At 45.6% G+C, this 21,769-nt stretch overlaps 1 protein-coding gene across 2 annotated transcripts in view; it reads left to right on the forward strand.

Moving 5' to 3' along the window:
- Positions 1 to 21,769, forward strand: part of GNE (glucosamine (UDP-N-acetyl)-2-epimerase/N-acetylmannosamine kinase) — a 248,260-nt gene that overhangs the window by 163,251 nt on the left and 63,240 nt on the right. For both annotated transcript variants that reach the window (XM_078676535.1, XM_078676534.1), the window contains exon 9: positions 14,362 to 14,583. In XM_078676535.1, the coding sequence (XP_078532661.1) occupies positions 14,362 to 14,583 (222 nt within the window). The remainder of the gene's footprint in view (positions 1 to 14,361; positions 14,584 to 21,769) is intronic.

Here is a 21,769-nt window from a genome sequence, read left to right on the forward strand (position 1 = left end):
CACCATTGGAATTAAATAGTGACCATCGACCTGCATACAAAGCATCAAAATAATTTCAGACGTAACATGGACCGCAGCATCAATCAAAGAACGAGGAAGTGGCTTAGATAAGTAAAAAACTGACTCCTGAGTATGAATCCTATGTAACTTGCAAGTCCGGATCTATACACCAAATGACCAACCACTCCCTATAACGGGTTCGTTTTCGCAACCATGATAAGTTGCTATCCGCAAAGTAAAGAAAGCGCTTCCTCGATGATAACTAGCCAGACATAGCCGACGAGAAAATCTCCACAGAAGGTGAGTGGATCTTCAGCGTCGAAGAAAATTCCACCGTCGACGAGAACTCAGTCGACGAGTATTCCATCGCCGTCGACTATTCCCATAACGTCAACGATGCCTCCGCCGTCGACGACGATCCATCCTTCGTCGACGAGTACCCCGTCGACGATGATAGAAATCCCGTCGAGTAGCCCGCCGTCGATGACGTACCGTCGACGTGCCCACCGTCGACGAGCCCACCGTCGACTATGATTGTACTCTCGACGACGAGTCTGCCTGCAACGACAACTTCAACCGTGACGTCGACGACCACATCGTCGACGATGACTTTTCCTTCGACGACATCCATGATTACAATGTCGACGATGTCATCTATTACAGCCATCTCCACAGAATCTGATTCGCCATCCATGTATACTTCAGCTACATTGAAGTGTAAAAAACCTGCGCCTTTACAAATTAGGCCAATTTTGAGCTCCAAATTATCATCTTCCAGGCAATTTTACCATGATGTATCTAACATTTCACCTTTACCTCCTAGCCATTATTTGGAGGAATCTGATGCTGATGATCCCTTTGGGCAGGCACAAGACCCTTCTCAACTCAAAATAAAATATCAAGAGGATGACGATAAAGAAGAGTTTTATGAACCATATGAGTCTTTAAGAGGACCTCAAGAATCATTCCATCAAGAACCTATGGTTCAGATGCCTGCAACTTTGCTTCAAGACCTCACAGCAATGTTAAAGGACTATAATAGCCATTTTCCTCCAGTCGCAGCTCCAGAAAAAGCTCCTGCACCTCCAGAGATGCAGCCTGCGACCCCTGCAACACCAGTTTCTGATCCCCAAGTGACGTTGCCTTCACAATTACTGCAAGATGATGACGGAGACACCGTGGCAGAAGACGGAGAAATTCCAAATACGCCCACTACCGTAGATGAATGGGACGAATATCTTATCCCAACACCAGCTTCACTGGTTCCTCTAGCTGTTGACTCCCCTCCTGAGGACATAGGTTTCCATGCAATTATGGAAAGGGCAGCTTCTAGATTTCATCTTTCCATGCCAGTACAGAAAACAGAGTGTTTTCTGTATGATTTTAAAGATCTGAACAGGAAATCACCCGCTCAATCCCTATAATTGATCATATATGGGAGAAGGGAGTAAAGATCATGAAAACTCAATTTTCCATTCCTGCGATTCTCCCTAGGATTGGCAAAACAAACAAAGCGCCAGATGACGCACCTGCCTGCCTTTCTGGTCACCCTAAACCAGATCTCTCAAGCAGCGCAAAGATAATCTCAGAATCCTTCTGCTCCAATAACAGCTCCACCTGACCAAGATGGTAGGCGCCTTGACAACATAGGCAAACGCTTTACCACCATGGCGGGCGCTACAGTTCGAGCTACGAATAGTTTAGCAATCTTAGGCAGATACGATCGACAATTTTTGTCGGACATTTCGCCTTATATAGAGTATCTGTCTGATGACAAGAAAATAGAGGCAAAGAAAATTCTCATGGAAGGTGAAAGAGCTGCTTCTGAAGTCAGATATCTCTATGGATATAGCGTCTCTGGGATTTCGTCAACTCACCGGAGCAGCTACCCTTAGACATCAGGGCTGGCTGAAATCCACTAAGTTTCGCCCTGAAGTCCAAACAAAAATTCTGGGCATGCCTTTTGATGGCGACCTCTTATTTGGTAAACATATCGATGACGCACTGCAAGAAATAAAAAAAAACACAGATACTGCTAGGTCATTGGGTACCTTGCAGTATAGAAAGACACCTTTTCGAGGAGCAAGAGGTAGAGGTTCTTGCACCTTTCGTGGAGGTTACCAGAAGTACCAGCAACAAGGTGGCCAGGGTCGATACGGATATCATTATCAACAGCAACAGCAACAGGGCAGGAAACCTCAACCTCGGGGCAGAGATTCTGCCCGAAAACAGTGACACTCCTACTGCACCTGCACCAGATATGCCTCAAGTATTCAACATTCCAAAAATGTCCCAACATCTCAAAAATTGAAAGAAAATTACCACAGACAAGTGGGTATTTGATATAATAAAATTCGGTCACACCCTGGAGTTATCCAAATTTCCCCCTCCTTATCCACCTTTAATGGAAAAACCCACAGCATCTTTCTCTACTCAGAAAAGAGGTGAAAGCTAGGTTGTCAAAAGGGGCGATAGAAAAGGTTCCTCGCTCTCAAACAGGAAAGGGATTTTATTCTCGCTTTTTTCTGATAAAGAAAAAATCTGGGGATTGGAGACCAATTAGTTGCTGGAACACAGTGCTGCACGGAGACTAACATTCAGCTACCCAGCCTTCCAAGTTCTTGAAATGGTGCTCATTTACACGGCAGAGCAGCCGTGTTAAAAATCGGAACGCTGGGGAGCTGAATGTTAGTCTCCGTGCAGCACTGTGTTCCAGCAACTAATTGAGCCTGCCTTGAGTGTGCCAAACCTACAAAGGTATTCACAGACTTTTATTTGAACACAACATTGAGCCTAATACAGGAAGATTAATAAGACTCTTTTTTTCACGGACTGTAACATCCATAATGCAATAGTTATGATGCACGGAGCAATAGCCAATTAGGCAAATGAAATAAATACCGGAAAAGAGTTGTGCCTCAATGTGTGTCCTTCCAGTCCATGATTAAGAGGCGTCTGCCTCGAAACGCGTCGGAACATGAAGGAAACTGTTGGGATGTGAAAGGCAAGCTGCAGCGAGGTGATAAATGCCAGATGGCGTGGGGCACGGTCGTGTGCTCTTTCAATGCTGAGGGCATCTTTGAAATTCGATATATATATTATTTGCATTGGTTTGGTAGGGTATATTTTGGATTTCTCTTATGATACCCACCATCCACTATGCATCCATGTATTGTTTACTGCTAGCTACTCTGATTCTAAGCATGTGAATCTATGAAAAATACCCCAATACTGGATAAGAAAACGAGTTACTTACCTGTAACTTCAATTATCCAGGATTGGTATCTTTCATAGATTCACATGCGACCCACCCTCCTCCCCAGAGAGGCTAACCTTATCATTATGGCATACTTATTGTCACTTGTGCTACAAAAATCTGAGGGTTTGCCTCTCTGTCGGGAAGGTTCTAAGAGGGTGCTGCTGCCCGATTGGCTGGTTTCCAAGTTTGTTTCTTTTTGTAAAAGGACTAAGATAGGCTAGTGTAGTGACTAAGCTATCTACTATAGCCTATGGTGTGATGTTATTATGACTGTAATGTATATGTTTTATTGTACCGCAAGACTCTCACCTCGTTGGTGGGGATGATTCTAAGCATGTGAATCTATGAAAGATACCAATACTGGATTACTGAAGTTACAGGTAAGTAACTCGTTTTCTTCTGTTTGTGGTTCGAAGGCTGTGGCCAACCCTGGTGGCCCTCACTTGGGCCTGCCAGCCCTGGTTCACCCCCATACTGGAACTCTCAGTGGTCCTGCACGAGAGGCTACCCAACAGGCCGGACCTCCTCACTCAGAACCATAGAGAAATCAGGCACTCAGACCCCAAGGCGCTCAATCTTGCGATTTGGCTCCTGAGGTCTTAGAGTTTGGATACCTTAACTTTCCACCTGAATGCATGACCATCCTAGAAGATGTGTGCAGGGTGACCACACGTGCCTGTTATGCTACCAAATGGAACCACTTTGTCCATTATTGCACTCTTAGCAAATTGAGCCTTTAACTCCAGAGGTCGAGGACATCTTCTGCTATTTCCTCCCCTTGCAGAGGTGTGGTCTAGCCTTCACTTCCATTCACCTTCACCTGGCCTCAGTAGCTGCCTATCTTCAAAACAGGCGACATACTTCCCTCTTCGGTATACCAATCAAGACTTTCATGGAGGGCCTCAAAAGCGTTGCCTTGCCTCAGATCCCCCAGGCCCCAACGTGGGAATTCAACATTGTCCTCACATGACTAATGGGCCACCCGTTTGAGCGCCTTCACTCCGGTCCCCTCCAAATCCTTTCTTGGAGGGTAGCATTGCTCTTTGTGAATCACTACACTCAGGCATGTGAGAGCGCTCCTGGCATGAACGCTAGAAGAACATTTCTTTCAAGTACACAGGAACAGGGTTGTCCTCCACACCAACCCTGAATTCCTCCCAAAGGTAATTTGCATGTTTCACATGAACCAGTTCATTGACATTCCTGTATTCTCACTACAACCTGACTGGTTGCAGAATGGGCTCTCAAGACCTTTTATGTAAAGCAAGCCCCTATGTACCTTTTGGTAGGACAAAACCTTTCAAAAAGATGCAACAACTCTTTGTTGCATTCTCTAACCCACATAAAGGGAAGGCCCTCTGCAAATCAGGCAAAGCTAGATGAATAGTAAAATGTTTTCAAACATGTCGCAGGAAGGCCAAAACGGTTTTGCCTATTCCTTTTAGAGCCCACTCTGCAAGGAGAAAAAGGAGCCTTCATGACTTTCTCAGTCAATATTTCCATAATGGACATCTGTAAAGCAGCTACATGATCCACAATACACACACTCACGAAACACTACTGTGTGGATGTGTTGTTCCGCCAACTAGTAAGTGTGGGTCAGGCAGTACCCTATACACTTTTTCTGTCCTCTGCTTTTCTAGGAGGGACTGATTTACTGTCTGTGCACAGCAACTGTATCTACAGCCACACATACCTCAAACTAAAAATGTTATTTAACATGTAAGCATCCATTTGTGGAATCATGTTGCTCTAGATCCACAAGCGCCCTCCCCAGATGCCTCTGGTCATTGCAGTAATCACTCTTTCATATGGCCGCAACATACCACAAGGTAGATATGCATATTACACTTAAGGTGAGGACTTGTGATGGAGACTTTATCTCAAACTGAAAAGTCTGTGCAGTATCTTCCGATGATAAAGTCTATGCTGAAGCCATCCATTAAAATTTCAAAGACCCAGTTAAAAGCAGGGTTCTAACTCCTAGGGTGGAAAGAACGTATAAAGCCTTCCCTTCAGACCCACTCTGCCTCAGGGGGGCATTCATCCCAAGATTACCTAGTAGTGGCTACTTCACGGAATTGTGTGGCTGCGGGAAAATGGTGGCTGTAGGTATTAGCAGCCATTGGTTCTCTATATACAATCTGGTATAATGGAATGAGATGGCTGATCTCCTCCAGCACCAGACTTATTAGCAGAAGGAAAACTTATATCTAATGCAACCATTAGATGTGCATTGGATGCATTTGAGCTAGGGGCATCGCATTTGTTATCCTACTACACAGACTTGTGTGGCTACTTATTTCTGGATTCATGTCTGAGCTATAACACCTTATAAATGTGTCCTTTGATGGAGAACATCTCTTCAGCTCCAAGGTCGATGAGATGTTAGAAAAGATTGAAAAGGACACTGATACAGCAAAGCAATGGGTGCACTGCAAACAGCCGTCTCGCATCAGCCCTTTCGAAGACAACAGGGAAGGGGTTTAGGTAAAATATCCACCACAGAGCAGGGCCAATCCTTCCAGAGATAGTAGCAGGCTTACCACCAACAGGGAAGATAAGGTTTTGGTAGCGTTCATACAGATGAAATGGGAACGGGAAAAGATAAAGGCATGCCAACTGAATGCACTGCTTCCAGCACAAAGTAAGTGACTCTCTTTGTCCCCCCCCCCCCACACCAATCCAACAGCTGTCAGGGGGAGACGTCTGAGATTCCAGACATAGTGGACAGACATCACAGCTGCCCAGTGGGTACTCTCAACAGTACAACACCGTTACTGTCTGGAACTCCTATCAACCCCACCAAACATTCCTTCTGAAAGAAGTATAAGTGCTCCTAATCAAAGGGGCCATCTATCAAGTTCCGAACAGAATATCAGGGCAGAGGGGTGTCTTGATCCCAAAAAAGAAAATAATGTTACCGCCTTTTCTTTACCTCAGCCACTCAACTGGTACATCAGATCAGAAAATGTTCATATGGTCACCCTTCAGGATAGGATGGTATCCCACATTTGAAGGAAGGAGAGTTCATGACAGCCCTTGACCTCAAAATGCATATTTCCACAATCCCATCCATCCAACTTATCGAAAGTGTCTGAGGTGTATGGTAAGTGGTCACCATTATCAATTCAAAGTCTTTCAAAGTAGCAGCATACCAGAGAAGATCGTGTATTTGTGTCTTCCCTTATATAGATGATTAGCTGATAAACAGTGCAAACAGAATTTAAAGTGTGTACAGGAAACACACAATCTCACTGCTTCTCAGATTGGGCTTCACCATAAATGTGACGAAGGCCCATCTGGAAACACTGCAGATCCAACCCTACTTGTGGGGAGTTCTCCACACTGTGACAGCCAAAGCCGATCTCCAAGAGTTCTCATTTTACCAGAACAAACTGCACTTTTTCATCCACATCCTCACCTGCCAGTCAGAATGGTAATGCGTCTCCTAGGCATGATGGTCTCTTGCATAGCTATTGTATCCCATGCAAGGCTACACATTTGGTCCTTACAGGAGTGTTTAGCGTCACAATGGTCACAGGTGGTGGGCAGACTGGAGGATCTAATATTGATTCAGCCTAAAGTTCATCGCTATCTGCAGTGGTGGACAGCAACAAACTACTGCAGGGAATGACTTACAAGCACCTGCTTCCGATAGCGACCATTACCACAGAAGCTTCACTCACGGGCTGGTGGTGCCCATGTCAGACATGATAGTACATGGAGTACGGACTTTTCAAAAAAGAGCTCATCACATCAATTACCTAGAGCTCTTTGCAATTCAACTGGTGTTGAAGGCATTCCTATCACACATTTGTCATAAGGTAGTCCTTATAAAAACAGGCAATATGACAGCGATGTATTACATTAAAAAACAGGGAGGCACACATTCTCTAATGTTGTCACAGTTCGCGCAGAACGTATGGAAATGGGCATTACAACATCACATTCACATCCTGGCAGAACCTCTGCAGACCTAAGAAGGATGCAGAAACATGTCCACAAGTCCTCTATTAGTACTTTCAAACGTGAGAAACACCAAAGTTGGATTTATCTGGAATGGCGGAGAACGCAATGTGCTAACACTTTGCCTCCAGGTATCGCCCACAGTCACTTAGCAATGCACTATGGATAAATTGGTGTGGGATATTTGTCTACGCTTTTCCGCCTCTCCCACTCATTCCATATGTGATGAAGAAGCTCAGGCAAACCTCTCTCACTCTAATTTTAGCTGCTCCAACATGGGTATGGCAACCATGGTACACCACATTGCTTGAATTGTCATTGGTTCCTCACTGGAATCTCCCCAATCTGCAGGATCTTCTCACACAAAGCCAATAGCACAGTCACACACCCAGATTCATTACAGGTTCAATCTACCCATACGGCTCCTGAAGTCCTTGAGTGCCTAAATTTGCTGTCAGAATGTATAGAAAAAGTTTGTCTGTTAACTTTGCTGTTTTATTTCCTTCTTGTTCTGCCTACCTGTCAGGCTTTCTCTTCCCCTGCTCCGGTCCACCGCTGCATTTTGCCGATTGTTGTGGTGGGCGATTACTTTTTCTGGGGCACAGTCACCGGATTAGTGATGCATTTCACGGCTGGAGGGGGTGGAACTGCGCACTTTACCGGCATTTAGGCATGAGTAGACCGCGGACGCTGCTGGCATGCCAAAGGCAAGCCTGTCTGCGCCCGTCCTTGCCTGGACGTCGCCATACGCCAGTCATGCTGCCGGTTTTTGGAAAAATATGATTTCTTATTCCCGAGATGAACTTCTAGCCTTTAGGCCAGCAAGCAACACCTGTAGCCTTCTTCTCTGTACCCTCCCTATGGGTCCATTTTGTTGTAGGAACTGTGGCTTTAAATTATGGGCGCCTATTTTATCCTCCCCCATCTATCCATCTGGCCCTTGTCAGAACATTAAATTGCTTAGTCTCAATTGCCGGTCATTAGTCAACCACTTTCTGGATATACATGACTTGTTGCGCGACGAATCCCCAGATGTCCTTTTCTTGACAGAGACATGGCTATCGGCAGAGAAGGTGGCAGAACCAGGGATGGCACTCCCCCCGGGCTATAATATCGCCCTTAATCAGGAGGCTAGTGGTGGCGGTGTGGCAGTTGTTTTTAAATCATGCTACACCTGTACATTAGTTAAGGAAACTGTAATAGGCTGTGAGTGTGAACGGTTTGGGATCTCTTTTAATCCCAACTACACCATGTCTGGCATACTGTTATACCGCCACCCAGGCCTCTCGAAGGAATGCATTGATTGACCTAGTTGGCTCTCTGGTTGTGAGATGTGCCAACTTTTCTGTCATACCTGACTTAAATCTGCATCTTGACAATCCTCATGATCCAGAAGCAGTCACCTTCGCAGCTGACCTAGCGGTCTGCCAGTTGCACCAATTAGTACAGGACCCCACCCACTCTGCTGGCCACTTACTTGACCCAGTCTTCTCCAATTTCTCACGTCTCTCTGTCTCAAACCCTACTCCGTTATTCTGGTCTGATCATTACTTGATTCCTATGGTGCTTTCCGGGGTTGTGCCCTCTCGAAAATTACCTCAGAAGCTCTCGCTCCGTCGCCCCTGGGATAAATTAAACTTTGATCATCTCAGTTCCCTCCTCTCCTCGAGTGTGCCTAGCTGGCCTGAAGATCCAGGTGCCGCCAGTGAAGCACTATCAGACTGGCTACGACATCCCCTGGATCTGACCTGATCCCTGCCAAACAATCCAAGGGTCAGAGCACCAAATCCAATCCATGGTATAACACCAACCTTACCAATATGCCTAAAGCATGTAAACAGATGGAGAGGGTATGGAGGCGAGACTTTAACTCCATCCTGAAGAGCTGCTATCAGTCAGCCATCAAGAAATACCATAGGACCATCCAGAAAGCACGAGCAGCATATTTTACTGATGAGATCAGAAATAGCCATAATCCTTCTAAAAAAATGTTCTCTATTCTGAAAAACCTTAAAAACCCTGGGGCACCTGTGACGTCTGCCATCAAGTCAGACAAACACTGTGAGGACCTTGCCACCTTCTTTATAAATAAGGTGGAGAACATCTGTAAGACCTTCCCTCAGGTGATCATGGGCTCTGACTCTGGGGACGCCCCCCCAACCACTTGCTCGCGTACACTGACCACCTTCCCACCAATTACGGAGGACGCACTATGTATACTCTGCAGAAAGGTTAAATCTGGCTCCCCGGCTGACCCTATGAAGCCAACCAACTGATGAGACTGCTTCCTGTGCTCCTCACACCTCTGGGCCAGGTTATCAACATGTCCCTGTCTATGGCCATAGTTCCCAGGCTATTAAAGCAGGCTAGGGTAATGCCGCTATTAAAGAAGCCCACCCTCGATCCAGCTAAACCGGAGAACTTTCGTTCTATTTCTCTGCTTCCTTGGGCCTCTAAGATCTCAGAAGCCTATATTAATTCCATCTTGTCAGGCTACCTGGAGGATAATAACCTACTGGATTCCTCCCAGTGCGGAGTCAGCCCTCCTAGCTGCGGCCGAACACCTGAGAGCAGCACTGGTTGAGGGATGTACTTCGGCACTGATCCTGTTGTATCTCAGTGCCGCATTTGACAAGGTCTCCTACCAGATTTTGATACGGAGGTTGGAGGAGGCCGGTATTGAGGGCTTGCCCTGGATTGGTTTATCTCCTTTCTTTCGGATAGGTCCTTCCAGGTGTCGTCCCCACCCTTTCACCTCCAAAATCCATCCTATCAAACAGGGAGTGCCGCAGGGCTCGGCATTAAGTCCAATGCTTTTCAACCTGTATGTCCAGCCCTTAGCTGCGGTAACCAAAAGGAGAGGGCTGACTATAGTATTGTATGCTAACGATACACAATTAGTAGTCGCCCTCTTATTTATTTATTTATTTATTTATTTAAAGAGTTTTATATAGCGCTGGCTAGACCCGGAGGTATCAGAGCGCTTTACATGAGAATCAACAATGTAACATAAAAAGTTTAACAATTACACAATAAATTCCAAAAAATAGGCAATACAATTAGGAGAGGAGAGAAAGGAGAGAGAAAAGTAGGGGAGGTGAGAAAGGGAGGAAAAGGGAAGAGACAATACAGAGAGACGGATAGAAGTCTGTCTAAAGACCGACTGGGTAGGTGAAGACCAATGAGGGAATCCACGGGCCATCTCACCTATAGCTAAACCAGGTAGCTCCATCGGGCATCAGACAAAAAAAGTTCAGACTCAGTACATTGAGAGAGGGGAGAAGGAGAGACATAAATAGAGGGAGGATGCGGGAGGAGACAACAGGAGGGATGGAAGGAAGTGAAACAATGTGGTTTAACAGTATAACAGAAAAAGATCAACAATTACACAATACATCAAACAATCAGCAATACAGTAGGAGAGGAGAGAAAGGAGAGAGAAAAGAAGTGGGGGGTAGGTGAGGTGAGAATGTGAGGGTAAGGGAAGAGACAACCGTAGAGACGAGAGGAAGTCTGTCTAAAGACCGACTGGGTAGGTGACGACCAAGGAGGGAATCCACGGTCCATCTCCCCTATAGCTAAACCAGGTAGCTCCATCGGGCATCAGACAAAGAAGTTCGGTCTCAGGTGTCTGGGGAAGAGGTTCGCAGAAAAACAGGATGGGAGGGAGATACGGCAGAAAGACGAAATAAAGTCTGCCCAAAGATCGGCTGGGTAGGTGACGGTCGAGGGGAAAGTCCCAAAACCCATCTCCTCTATAGCTATCAGGTAGCTCCACCGGGCTTTGGCCAAATAGCTAGGTCTCAATGGGACACATTTAAATAACATGGGAAGCAAAATAAATGGAGCAATAGAGGGGAGGGAACAGTGTAGGTGAGAAAGGGAGGATAGGGGAGGAGACAACAAGGAGAGACGAAAAGAAATCTGTCTAAAGGCCGACTGGGTAGGTGACGACCAAGGAGGCAATCCACCGCCCATCTCCCCTATAGCTAAACCAGGTAGCTCCATCGGGCATCAGACAGAATAGTTCAGTCTCAATACATTGAGAGAGGAGAGAAGTAGAGGGAGGAAGCGGGAAGGGAAGAGACCACAAGAGAGACGAAAGGAAGTCTGGCTAAAGACCGACCGGGTAGGTGATGTCCAAGGAGGGAATCCCCGACCTGTCTCCCCTATAGCTAAACCAGGTAGCTCCATCGGGCATCAGACAAAAAAGCTAGCTCTCAATCATCTGTGAATGATGCTGCTAAATTCCGGAGTGGGCTTGCTTACGTTGCAGGGTGGATGACTGCCAATTGTCTCCAGCTCAACGCCAGCAAGTCTGAGGTCTTGCTGGTTGGGAAACATCTTGAGCTATGGAGTGAACATTGTTGGCCCACCACACTGGTCCCTGCACCCACCCCGAAACAGGTGGTGAAGAACCTTGGGGTCTGGGTTGATTCGGCCCATAGTTTCCAAACTCAGACTTAGAAGGTGGCGGCAACATGCGTTGGCATCCTGCGTGGGCTCAAACCTCTGCTGTTTTTTTTTTTTTTTTACCCTTCCATCCGGCAGATGATTGTCCAGGCATCCGTGTTGTCGGGACTGGATTATGCCCGCTCGCTCTACTTGGGGGGCCAACAAGACGGAAATTCTGAGACTGCACAGAGTTCAAAACATGGCCGTCAGAACTCTTCTTGGTATGCCTAGATACTGCCCCACCTCCACCGCCACTCGTCAGCTTCATTGGCTACCGGTGGCATAACTGGTGGAGTTCAAGTCCCTCTGCTTTGCGTTCAGGATCTTGAACTCCCCTGCACCTGGCATTCTAGCGGGCCTGCTCTCCGCTTGCGTTCCTACTCGTCATCTTCTTTCAGCAGGTCAACATCTGGCAGTTGTCCCCCGAGTCAGGAGGGCCCGCGCTGGTGGGCACTCCTTTCGCACACTGGCAGCTAAACTGTGGAACACCCTTCCTGTACACATCCAGAGCTTGGATAACTATCTATCATTTCGGAGAGCATTGAAGACTCATCTTTTCCCTTCTTTATAGGTTTTGTAGTCCACGCCCTTTTTTTTCTCTCTCTGGCTCTTTCTGGCCCTTTTTTTTCTTTCGCTCGTCTTGATGGGCCCCTTGCTGTTAGAGGCCTTTATTGCGTTTAGCTCCGGAACGTCCCTTTTCTTGGCAGCTGTGCGCTCTACAAATCAGCCTAACCTAACCACTCTAAACATAGATCCTATCAACTCTACAATTGAAAAACGACTACACTACCTACCACCTCTACAATGGTAAGAACTAGCTTTCACATTCATACCTCATCACCTTGCAGCAATTTCTGTGCCCCTGCAAAACATGGAACATCGTTCACTGTTTAAAATAACTGTCGTCAAAGCATTAAAAGAAGGGCTGAAAAGGCTAACACCTCTAAGAACACCACAAGCCCCACTATGAACTTCAAATGTGGTTCTAACTACACTCATGGTCTCCCCTTTTGGGTCCTTACATTCCTGCCCGCTTCAATACCTTTCATGAAAAAAGTGCAGTTCTCAGTTGTAATCACTTCTTTACAAAGTGTTAGTGAAATGCAAGCGCTCACTTTAGAAGAGCTATTCTTCCTAGTGCATACGGACGTGGTAGTTCTAAGGACGAATCCAACATTTTTATCAAAAGTTATATTGTCTTTCCATCTCAGTCACTATTACGCTGTCAGTTTTCATTGCCAAATCGGGATCTGTATTTGAAAGGGTTCTACACACCATAGATTTACCAAAAAGCTTTTCTATACTTGATTGACAGAACTAAATTGAGTTTGAAAACACAACTATTCGTATCTTTCTCCAAATCCAGGCAGAGTTATGCTATATCCAAAGCAGGTATTTATTTTTTTGTATAGCGCAGGTAATATCCTAAGGCGTCTAGGCACTAGTTGCACGGTCATCATTATAAATACTATCTGACTCCTCTACATTGACACTCAATGTCTGAAAAACAATCTGAAGATGAAGCCGATAACATTGTGCATTGCCTCGAAGAAGAGTCGTCACTGGATCTCTTAACTCAAAAAACTTCTTCAAAGAAAAACAAGTTGTAAACATCCAAGCCCAACACTATATGGCAGGAGTGTGCACAGCATTTGAATCTACTGCACTGTATGCAACGAATAGATGCTTTTTAGGTAAGTAACAGAACTCCTATGCTCTGCTGCCTCTTATCTTCTTTTTAGGTTTAGACAGACTTTCAGTATTTTCTCAGGTCTTTAAAATTTCTACAAATGTTAATACCCTAAATATTAGCATTGCCCAGTCCAGGATTACCTCCCAATTAAATCCTGACCTTGCTACTTAAAGAAAACCACCTGTCATAGTGCAAAATTGAAAGCCATTTGTTTGGTAAAAATTATACTTTTTTGTGTAAAAATCGACAGCCAGAGGTCTAAAACATTTCCCCTTAATTGTATAAAGTTCAGGTTGGTAAATGGAATTTTTATATATGGTACACAATTGTCTTTTCAGTTTAGCTGTGATTCCCTTCTAATCTGACAATATATCTAAAAATTGTGTACAGTTGTCAGACATTTGCTTTTGTTTCACAGTGAGACACTGTTAAACATGCACATGCCACCTTCTGCCTCTCAGGCAGCAGGTCAAGTGCCCCACATGCCTGTTTGGCTAACCTGCAGTTTAACCCAGATTCACTGGGTTCCCCTCAGGCTCCATGCAATCTTGAAGTCTAACTAGTCTCCTTTAAAGGCACATAGTCTGAGCTTTCTGCTCATATTATGTGACTTAGTTACGATTTGGACCAGAATTTAGCCTGCAAACTAAGGTTCTCACAATGATTTCATTTTCTGTTCCCTGACACCTAAATCATCCCAGGAATAGTCCAGGAATGATGCCCCTGTCTGATGCTGCTGTAGGCTAGACTGAATCTGCAGGTACATTAGGTGACTCCAGAGCAAGGTAAGGGAATCTGAAAACTCTCCTTTGAAGCATCACAAGTTATTTAGATTTACAGCACAAGGGCAGATCTTTTCTAACAGAAATTCCAGATTCAAACGGAATTATCATCTAAAGTCGCAAACGTGTTCATTAAATATTTTATTGTATGCCAGTGTCTATTGATTGCACATTGTTGACTCTATTGCGGTTCATTGTCTTAGGTATTTCTACTGGGGGACGTGTCAATCCTCATGAGGGAATCGTACTTCATTCTACAAAACTGATTCAAGAATGGAGTTCTGTTGATTTAAGAACCCCAATCTCTGACTCTTTACACCTGCCAGTGTGGGTGGACAATGATGGAAACTGTGCCGCTCTGGCAGAAAGGAAATTTGGCCTAGGAAAAGGAGTGGAAGATTTTGTCACCATTATTACTGGAACAGGTATGTAATAACCCACATGTTAACTATATTACTTTGATGAACATTGGTGTTTTGTGTGCCAACTGCTCTGCTACTGCACACTGCAATAGAGTCAAGTTTGCCTTCTGTGACCGTGATGGAACACCTTTACCAAATCTACCAAAGCTCATTCAATGAAAATATTTTGATTGGAAGACTAGAGTGAATTCATAGGGCTGATTATCACACAACTTAATTATATCCTTACAGCTACCAGTTTTGTAGTGTTAATTATTTTTAGGGTCTTGAAAAAAATCCTACAGTATACATGGAAATCATCAGAAGTCTGAGATTTCCAGGAGAGCTGATTTTTCCTGTGAGTATGGCTATGTATTTTTCACATTCAAACAATCAGCAAGTTTAAGGGAAACTTCATTGCAGTCACCCCCTATATTTTATTTTACATGGAAAAAATGTGCTATTACAGTAACCCCTTTCCCTACAAGTACTGAGAATATGGGTCTGTTTAGGGAGCTTTGCCATTTAAATGCGCGCACACAAATAAATGGAGTCCGAAAATAAGTTGGAAACCATTTTTAATACTCCAAGCTGGTGGATGTTCCCAACATTCGCTGGCTAAAAACAAACCAATAAAACAAACCTTCTACATTTTCATGGGGTATTACTGATCTTTAGAATAGCCACTTTTTAGGTCTCGCCTAGGCAGCGAGCATGCGTTTCTCTAGGAGAGCCTTTAGCCATCTGTCTTCACTTTTCAAGCACGGCACTAGTGGTGGCATCCACCTTGCGGGAGCTAGCAGTGGCGCGGCCACGTTAATTACAAACACATGGCCACTGCTCGCTTCCGCAAGGTGGATGCCGCCACAAGCACGAGTGCAGTGCTTGAAAAGTGAAGACCGCTTGTTCAACCCAGCCGTGTCTCACATAAAATGTCCCATTCGTGCTGCATGTTGTTTATAAATACTATAAGGTAGATTCTATTTTAAAATGTAAATCATTTTAGTTAAATTTTAAAACAATTTACAAAGGAGACAGACTAGCCCCATTGTTGTGTTGAATCTTTTGAAGTAGCATAGTTGGCTTGTAGTTCTTGTATTTTTATATTAGTTACTTTTTTGCTTTTATTCATTTAAGTTGCAGTTAGTTCAAGGGCAATGGCATCTCTCATGCAAGTGCTGCTATTGTCCAACAAATAGTCGGCGTTCATATATGCTTCCTATTGACCTCTTTACTCAACAACAGTGGCCTCTTTATTCAACACTTTCTGAGCTGTCAATGAACAATGCGCAGAAGGATTCTGAGGGGATCTAAGTCCTACAAAGTTATTTCTGGTTCATTAGGATAAATCAGCAGAAATTGATAAGCTCCATAACTTTTGACCCACTTCTCAGGCAAGCCGAAGACAAAACCACATGAGAACCAACAATGTACTGACTTGTGTTTCTCATAACAGCTGACAGAAGGGATTTTTCAGAGTGCATATATTCCCTGCCAGGCCGGTAATGAGTAACGTGCGCATTGTGTAGGTGGGAGGTTCCTGTTTGAATGTTGCATGGCACTCGGTCACTGATTTGTTTGGAAGGATTAATTATTGGAGCTTTCTTTCTGAAATGGCTGCGGGAACCGACGGTCTACTTTATAAAATAGTCCATTGTGCATTTTCTCTTTTACTCAGATTAGTGCATAAAAATGTAGTGATTAAAAAGGTTGTGAGAGGCCCCACCTTCACGAATAATCCTTGAATAATTATCATTTATTTCATGATTTGAAACTGGAGCACTGCAGCCTCCCTCTCTGAACTCAAACAAGTAGGCCACGCCTGCTAAAATGATATATTAGAAAAATACATAAAACTTTCTGTTGAATTTGAACTAAACAGCCCTGCCCACTTTTGGATTCTGTTTTAACCGATCTTTGATTCTCCAGGTAGGTAGCATAGATTTTCTGAAACTGCACAGTGGCTTACTGCTAAAATTATTCGGCGTGACGTTTTCCGTGTTCATATCATCTCGCATTCCTCCTACCCATTCAGCAACATAACTGCTTCAGGGAAGGGTGCGACTGCATGTTGACTCCACGTAGGAAAGTTTATTTCTTAACCTTAGCAGTTTACAATGGTAAGCACCAGGACTGTGTTAGATTAGCACAGAAGAATAGCTTTCTTGATTGGGTGTGAACTGAACCACAGAGAGCACAGCTAGCAACAAAAAAAGGAGAAAAAAAACAACAAAGACTTGAACAGATATGTGTAACCCAGAAGTAGCACACATGGGGGCAAGTAATTGGTCCGATGAGATTCATGCCACCCATCTGCCCACATAAAGTGCCCATTATTTAGTGCTAACTGACTGGCAAGTGCAGGCACAGATGTATAACATGTCTGGGAAGTTTTATTGCACAAAATGCAGTAGTATAAAATTCTATACTTCACAGTGAACATTTATTTAGCAGATATATTTTAACCCCGACCCATTCTGCATAGCTTTGCCAACGTCTGGGCTACTGGATTTATGCGACATAAAGGACCAAATTATGTGGCACGGTCTTCTTTAATAAGCAGCACAAAAAATTATGCTGCATCTTATCTGGCAGTATAATTTTCATCCACTTTAGCTAGAACAACATTTTGTGCAAAATCTGCTAGTTTTATCAACAATTTATTCAAGAAAGGTAAACCTAAATATTCAACAAGCAATTACTGACCACTGTTGTCTGCAATTTGAAGAAAACATAATTTTCAAGGTAACTTTCCCAAAATACAAATGTAATATAAAAGGTACATAAACATAATGTATAATATAGTCCGATGGTGCTATCTCAGGGCTCTGTTGACATTTACAAACCACTCTGCCTTCAGCCTTGCGGTTTATGAGGTCACTAGAACAACTCCAAGGCAATTTTTTATCATATTACCAGCAAATGAAATTTTCTGTTGTGACAACCTGTACAGCATGCGATGCACTAAAACCAGCATCCTGACAAAAGTAATAGACTGAATATGGGACCTGGGTAACAATCCCTGACCCCCATATATCATTTTGGCAATATCCATTGGGGGAAGTACTGGGGTATACACTACTTTGAAAACTAAAATAAATACCCTGTTCTTCTTGCAGGATTCATGGATTCAATTTTACGTCTATGGATCCACAAATGCTTGGGTAGATCCACCAATATTTAAAACCAGCATTGGCATAGCCAATAGGTCTTGCTTTTGGGACCTTATAAGTATTTAGTTATGCAGCACAATATCCTTGGTGCAACAACATCTACTGTTGCATGGCTAAACACTTATAAGGCACCAAAGGCGAGACCTATTGGCTATGCCAATGCTTGTTTGTTTTTTGTTGGGCGAAGCCATTATGTGTGCCATTTACATAAAAATGTATAGTATAACTGGACAGAACATTAAAAGGTTTGATACTGTTATCAGCTAGTTTTACCCTTACATCAGACTTTCAGTGATATGCGGCATGGGTTCGAGTTCAGGTTTCAAAAATAACACTTGACCAATATGCACTCCAGATAATGTTTCTTCTGTAGTAGGGGATCTCTGTGTATAGTCATAATCTAGTGAATAGTCCCGCCCATGTGCATGGACCCCGGAGCAATCAAAAATAATCTCTTAAGCTGTCTACATTGCAGTCCTGCAAAGACACTTAAGGAAAATTAAAGACAATAATGCAGCCTGTACCTACAAGGCTACACTGTCCAGTACTTCAACTAGAAATGCCAAGGATATTACTAACACATTTAACACAATCTGTCAAGTTTCCCCCATCCTAGAAACTTTCCTCCCCTCACCAAGTCCTTGAAATGATAGAGAGGAAGGGATGGACAGACAAGCCTCCATAGGCTGCCATTATGTGTCTGAAAAAGGGATACCGTGCTTTTAAGGAACTCTCTAGAGACCCTCGGTATCCCAGCATGCACAGCCCACTCCTTTTACTTTCAGTTCTTTTTTCCGGCTCCTGCTAGCAGGACCCTGGAGCATTGAGCTCTCCCTTTTTGGGTGTTTTGTGTCATTTTTGGCACTTTAAGAGTGTGTTCACTCAACGTATTTTTGCTTCTGCTTCACTTTGCTGGAGTTTTCTGGTGCTTTTGGCCCTTTTTTTTGTCAAATATGCCTGCCTTATTTGATTAATGCCCAGAGTGTGCCAGGAAGAAGGCAAACTCAGATCCACACAGGGTGTATACCCTGTGTCTCCCTCCTTCTCCTGAAACTTGTGAGATTTGCCAGCAGTTCTCCAGAAGGACCCTGAAAGACAGACAGAAGATCAGGCTCCAAGGACTGGAGCAAAGAAAGCAGCAGGGTCCAGGTGGGTCTGGGCAGTAAGGGACCTCTTCCTCTGCCCGTGCTTCGGCCTCTGGGGGGCTCCCCAGTAAGGAGAAGGCCAGAAAACGCCACCGGTCTCCGTCGGTGTCGATAGCCTCGATGTCGGTGTCGAGAGGAATAACCACGGTCTGCTCCCAGTCTCCCCAGGGCTCTGGGTCGAAGAGACGTCGACGTTCGACGTCGAGGGGATTGACGTCGAGGCCTCCGACGAGGTCGACGTCGAGGACTGCTTCGTCGTTGAGCCATCATCGACGTCTAGAGGGTTCAAGGAGATGCAGGCGCTCGCCGTCGAAGCGTCACCGCCGTCGACTCGACGTTCGGCGTCGAGAAGGCGACCATCGACGTCGAGAAGGCGACCATCGACGTCGAGAAGGCGACCATCGACGTCGAGAAGGCGACCATCGATGTCGAGAAGGCGACAATCGACGTCGAGAAGGCGATCATCAACGTCTAGCCGACGGTCATCGACGTCGAAAAGGCACTCGGCGTCGAGGAGGAAAGCATCATCCTCCAGGAGGCGTTCCAGAGCCAGGACTGAGTCATCGGTTTCCACGAGTCCACGGTCGCGGCGGCGCCGTCACTCAGCTACCAGGGGTACGGCCTCGAGGTCCCCCCTTCAGGTCCGGCGAAGAAAAGGAGAGGGGAAGAGTCTCCGGGCTCTGAGCACTCACAAGTCTATTCGCCCTCCAAGCCGAGGTCACCTACACCTCCTCCGTTACCCAAGGACCCTCCTCCACGTAACCCGACGCCTCCTCCATCGCCTGTTCCTCCTCATCGTCCTCCGCCTCCTACACCACCACCACCTCCGCCGAGGTCTGTCTCGTTACCACATCTCCCGACGCCGCCTACGGGGCCACCACAATCTAGGCTGCCGTTTCGGCCTCCACAGCTCCCTCCGCTACGGCCCGTGGACCGTCCGAGGCCACGGAGGTCGAGATCTCGCTCCAGACAGAGGGATAGATCCAGGAGTCGCCGTCGCTCTTCTACGAGATCCAGACGGCGCCGCAGGAAGGAACCCTTGCACAAGTCTCCCTTGAGGTATTCTCTTTTAAAACTGTATTTTTTATTGCCATTACCTCAGCAAGGAGGGTAAGTGAGCTTCAAACTCTGAGTTCGAACTTGACATTCATGCTGATGGAATGGTACTCTGGGCCAGGGCTGCTTTTTTGCCTAAGGTGGTAACTCCCTTCCATCTGGGACAGTCCATTACCCTTCCTACCTTCTATCCTCCCCCTCACCCTTCCAAGGAGAAGGAGCGGCTTCACTGTTTGAACCCTAAAAGGGCATTGAGTTTTTACCTCGATAGGACTAAAGACTTTCGAGTGGATGACCAGCTCTTCGTGGGCTTCATTGGCTGCAGGAAAGGCAGAGCGGTGCACAAGCGCACCCTTTCCAGATGGATTTTCTTGTACATCAAGATCTATTACTTTTTGGCCGGTAAGGAACATCCAGAAGGTATAAGAGCTCACTCTACCAGGGCAAAGTCTTCTACATCAGCCTTATCTAGAGGTGTTCCTGTGGAGGACATTTGTAGAGCGGCAACTTGGGCCTCCCTCTACACTTTCGCGAAGCATTACTACTTAGATTCCGAAGTGAGGAGGGACGGTCACTTTCCGCGTTCCGTCCTACAGGACTTTTTGGTATAGAAGGGTGGACACCCTCCTCCGGGAGTGGGGATTGCTGTGGGACTCTAGTTACAAGGTGAGGAATCCACTGGCAGATGTATCCATCAGAAGAACAACTTACTTACCTTTGGTAACGCTTTTTCTGGTGGATACAGTATCTGCCTGTGGATTCCTCACTGACCCACCCGCTTCCCCGTTGTCCACCCTTGTATACCTGCAATGGTGATAGTTTCTATCTGTTTCTTTTAATGGAATTGTATTATTCTGTTTGGTTTAATGCATTGATTTCACACTGTGTGTGTTGGTTTGAATACCATGTATGCTGTATATATTTGTGTTGGTCCGTCTGTGTGCCTCGAAGGCACGGAAAGATTAGGCGGAACTGAAGTCATCCCGCCGACGAGGCTCTCTTATGGCTCGGATGACGTCAGTGGAGCCTCAGGCAGAGCCATGCTTGTGACGTCGTCTTCATAGGCGTGGAGAGCTACAAAAAATTTCCGAATGCTGCTGGTCCAGGGGATATTCACAAGACGAAGAATCCACAGGCAGATTCCACCAGAAAAAGCGTTACTGAAGGTAAGTAACTTGTTCGTTACAGGACTCACCGACATCAACACCTGGGAAGCCAGCGAAACAGGGCTCTTCTGCAGACACAAACCTCAAAGTCCAAACACATTTTGTTTCCCTAGCCCTCCTGCTGGCAAAGAGGGGGATCACCATGCACTGAAAAACCCCGGGGGGACCCCCATTATTGATCTGGGTGGGAGCAGTTAGAAAATGGGGTTCGGCAGAAGAAGACACAATCGGGAGGGAGGAGGTGCCGGGGGTACTCGGGAAGCACATCTCCATGGAATGGGCTACACTTCTGCATCAGTTCCGCCACCACTTGGCCGATTCCCAAAAACCGGCGCTGCCACCATTTACACCAGACGACCTGAGTCACGACACGCAACCTGAGCCCCCTTCACCCACCTGCGCAAACTCCAACACTTTCGGCCCATGTCCAGAGCCATGACCCGCAGGACCCCCGGAGGTGTAGAACCACCTGTAAAACACCCAAAGTCGATCGAGCTATACTCCCTGAATGGCACGCGCTCCTAGCGCCTCCCCCACCCCACCCTCGCAAAGACATATAGTGACATGTTACTTCTATCCTTAGATGCTCATAGAAGCAGCTCCAGCCGTCCGGCCGAACGCACCCCAAGTTTCAATCCCCAGTTAATCACATGCACCAGTAGTTCAAAAG

The sequence above is a fragment of the Lissotriton helveticus genome, chromosome 2_1, assembly GCF_964261635.1.
Source record: "Lissotriton helveticus chromosome 2_1, aLisHel1.1, whole genome shotgun sequence".
Classification (NCBI taxonomy): domain Eukaryota; kingdom Metazoa; phylum Chordata; class Amphibia; order Caudata; family Salamandridae; genus Lissotriton; species Lissotriton helveticus.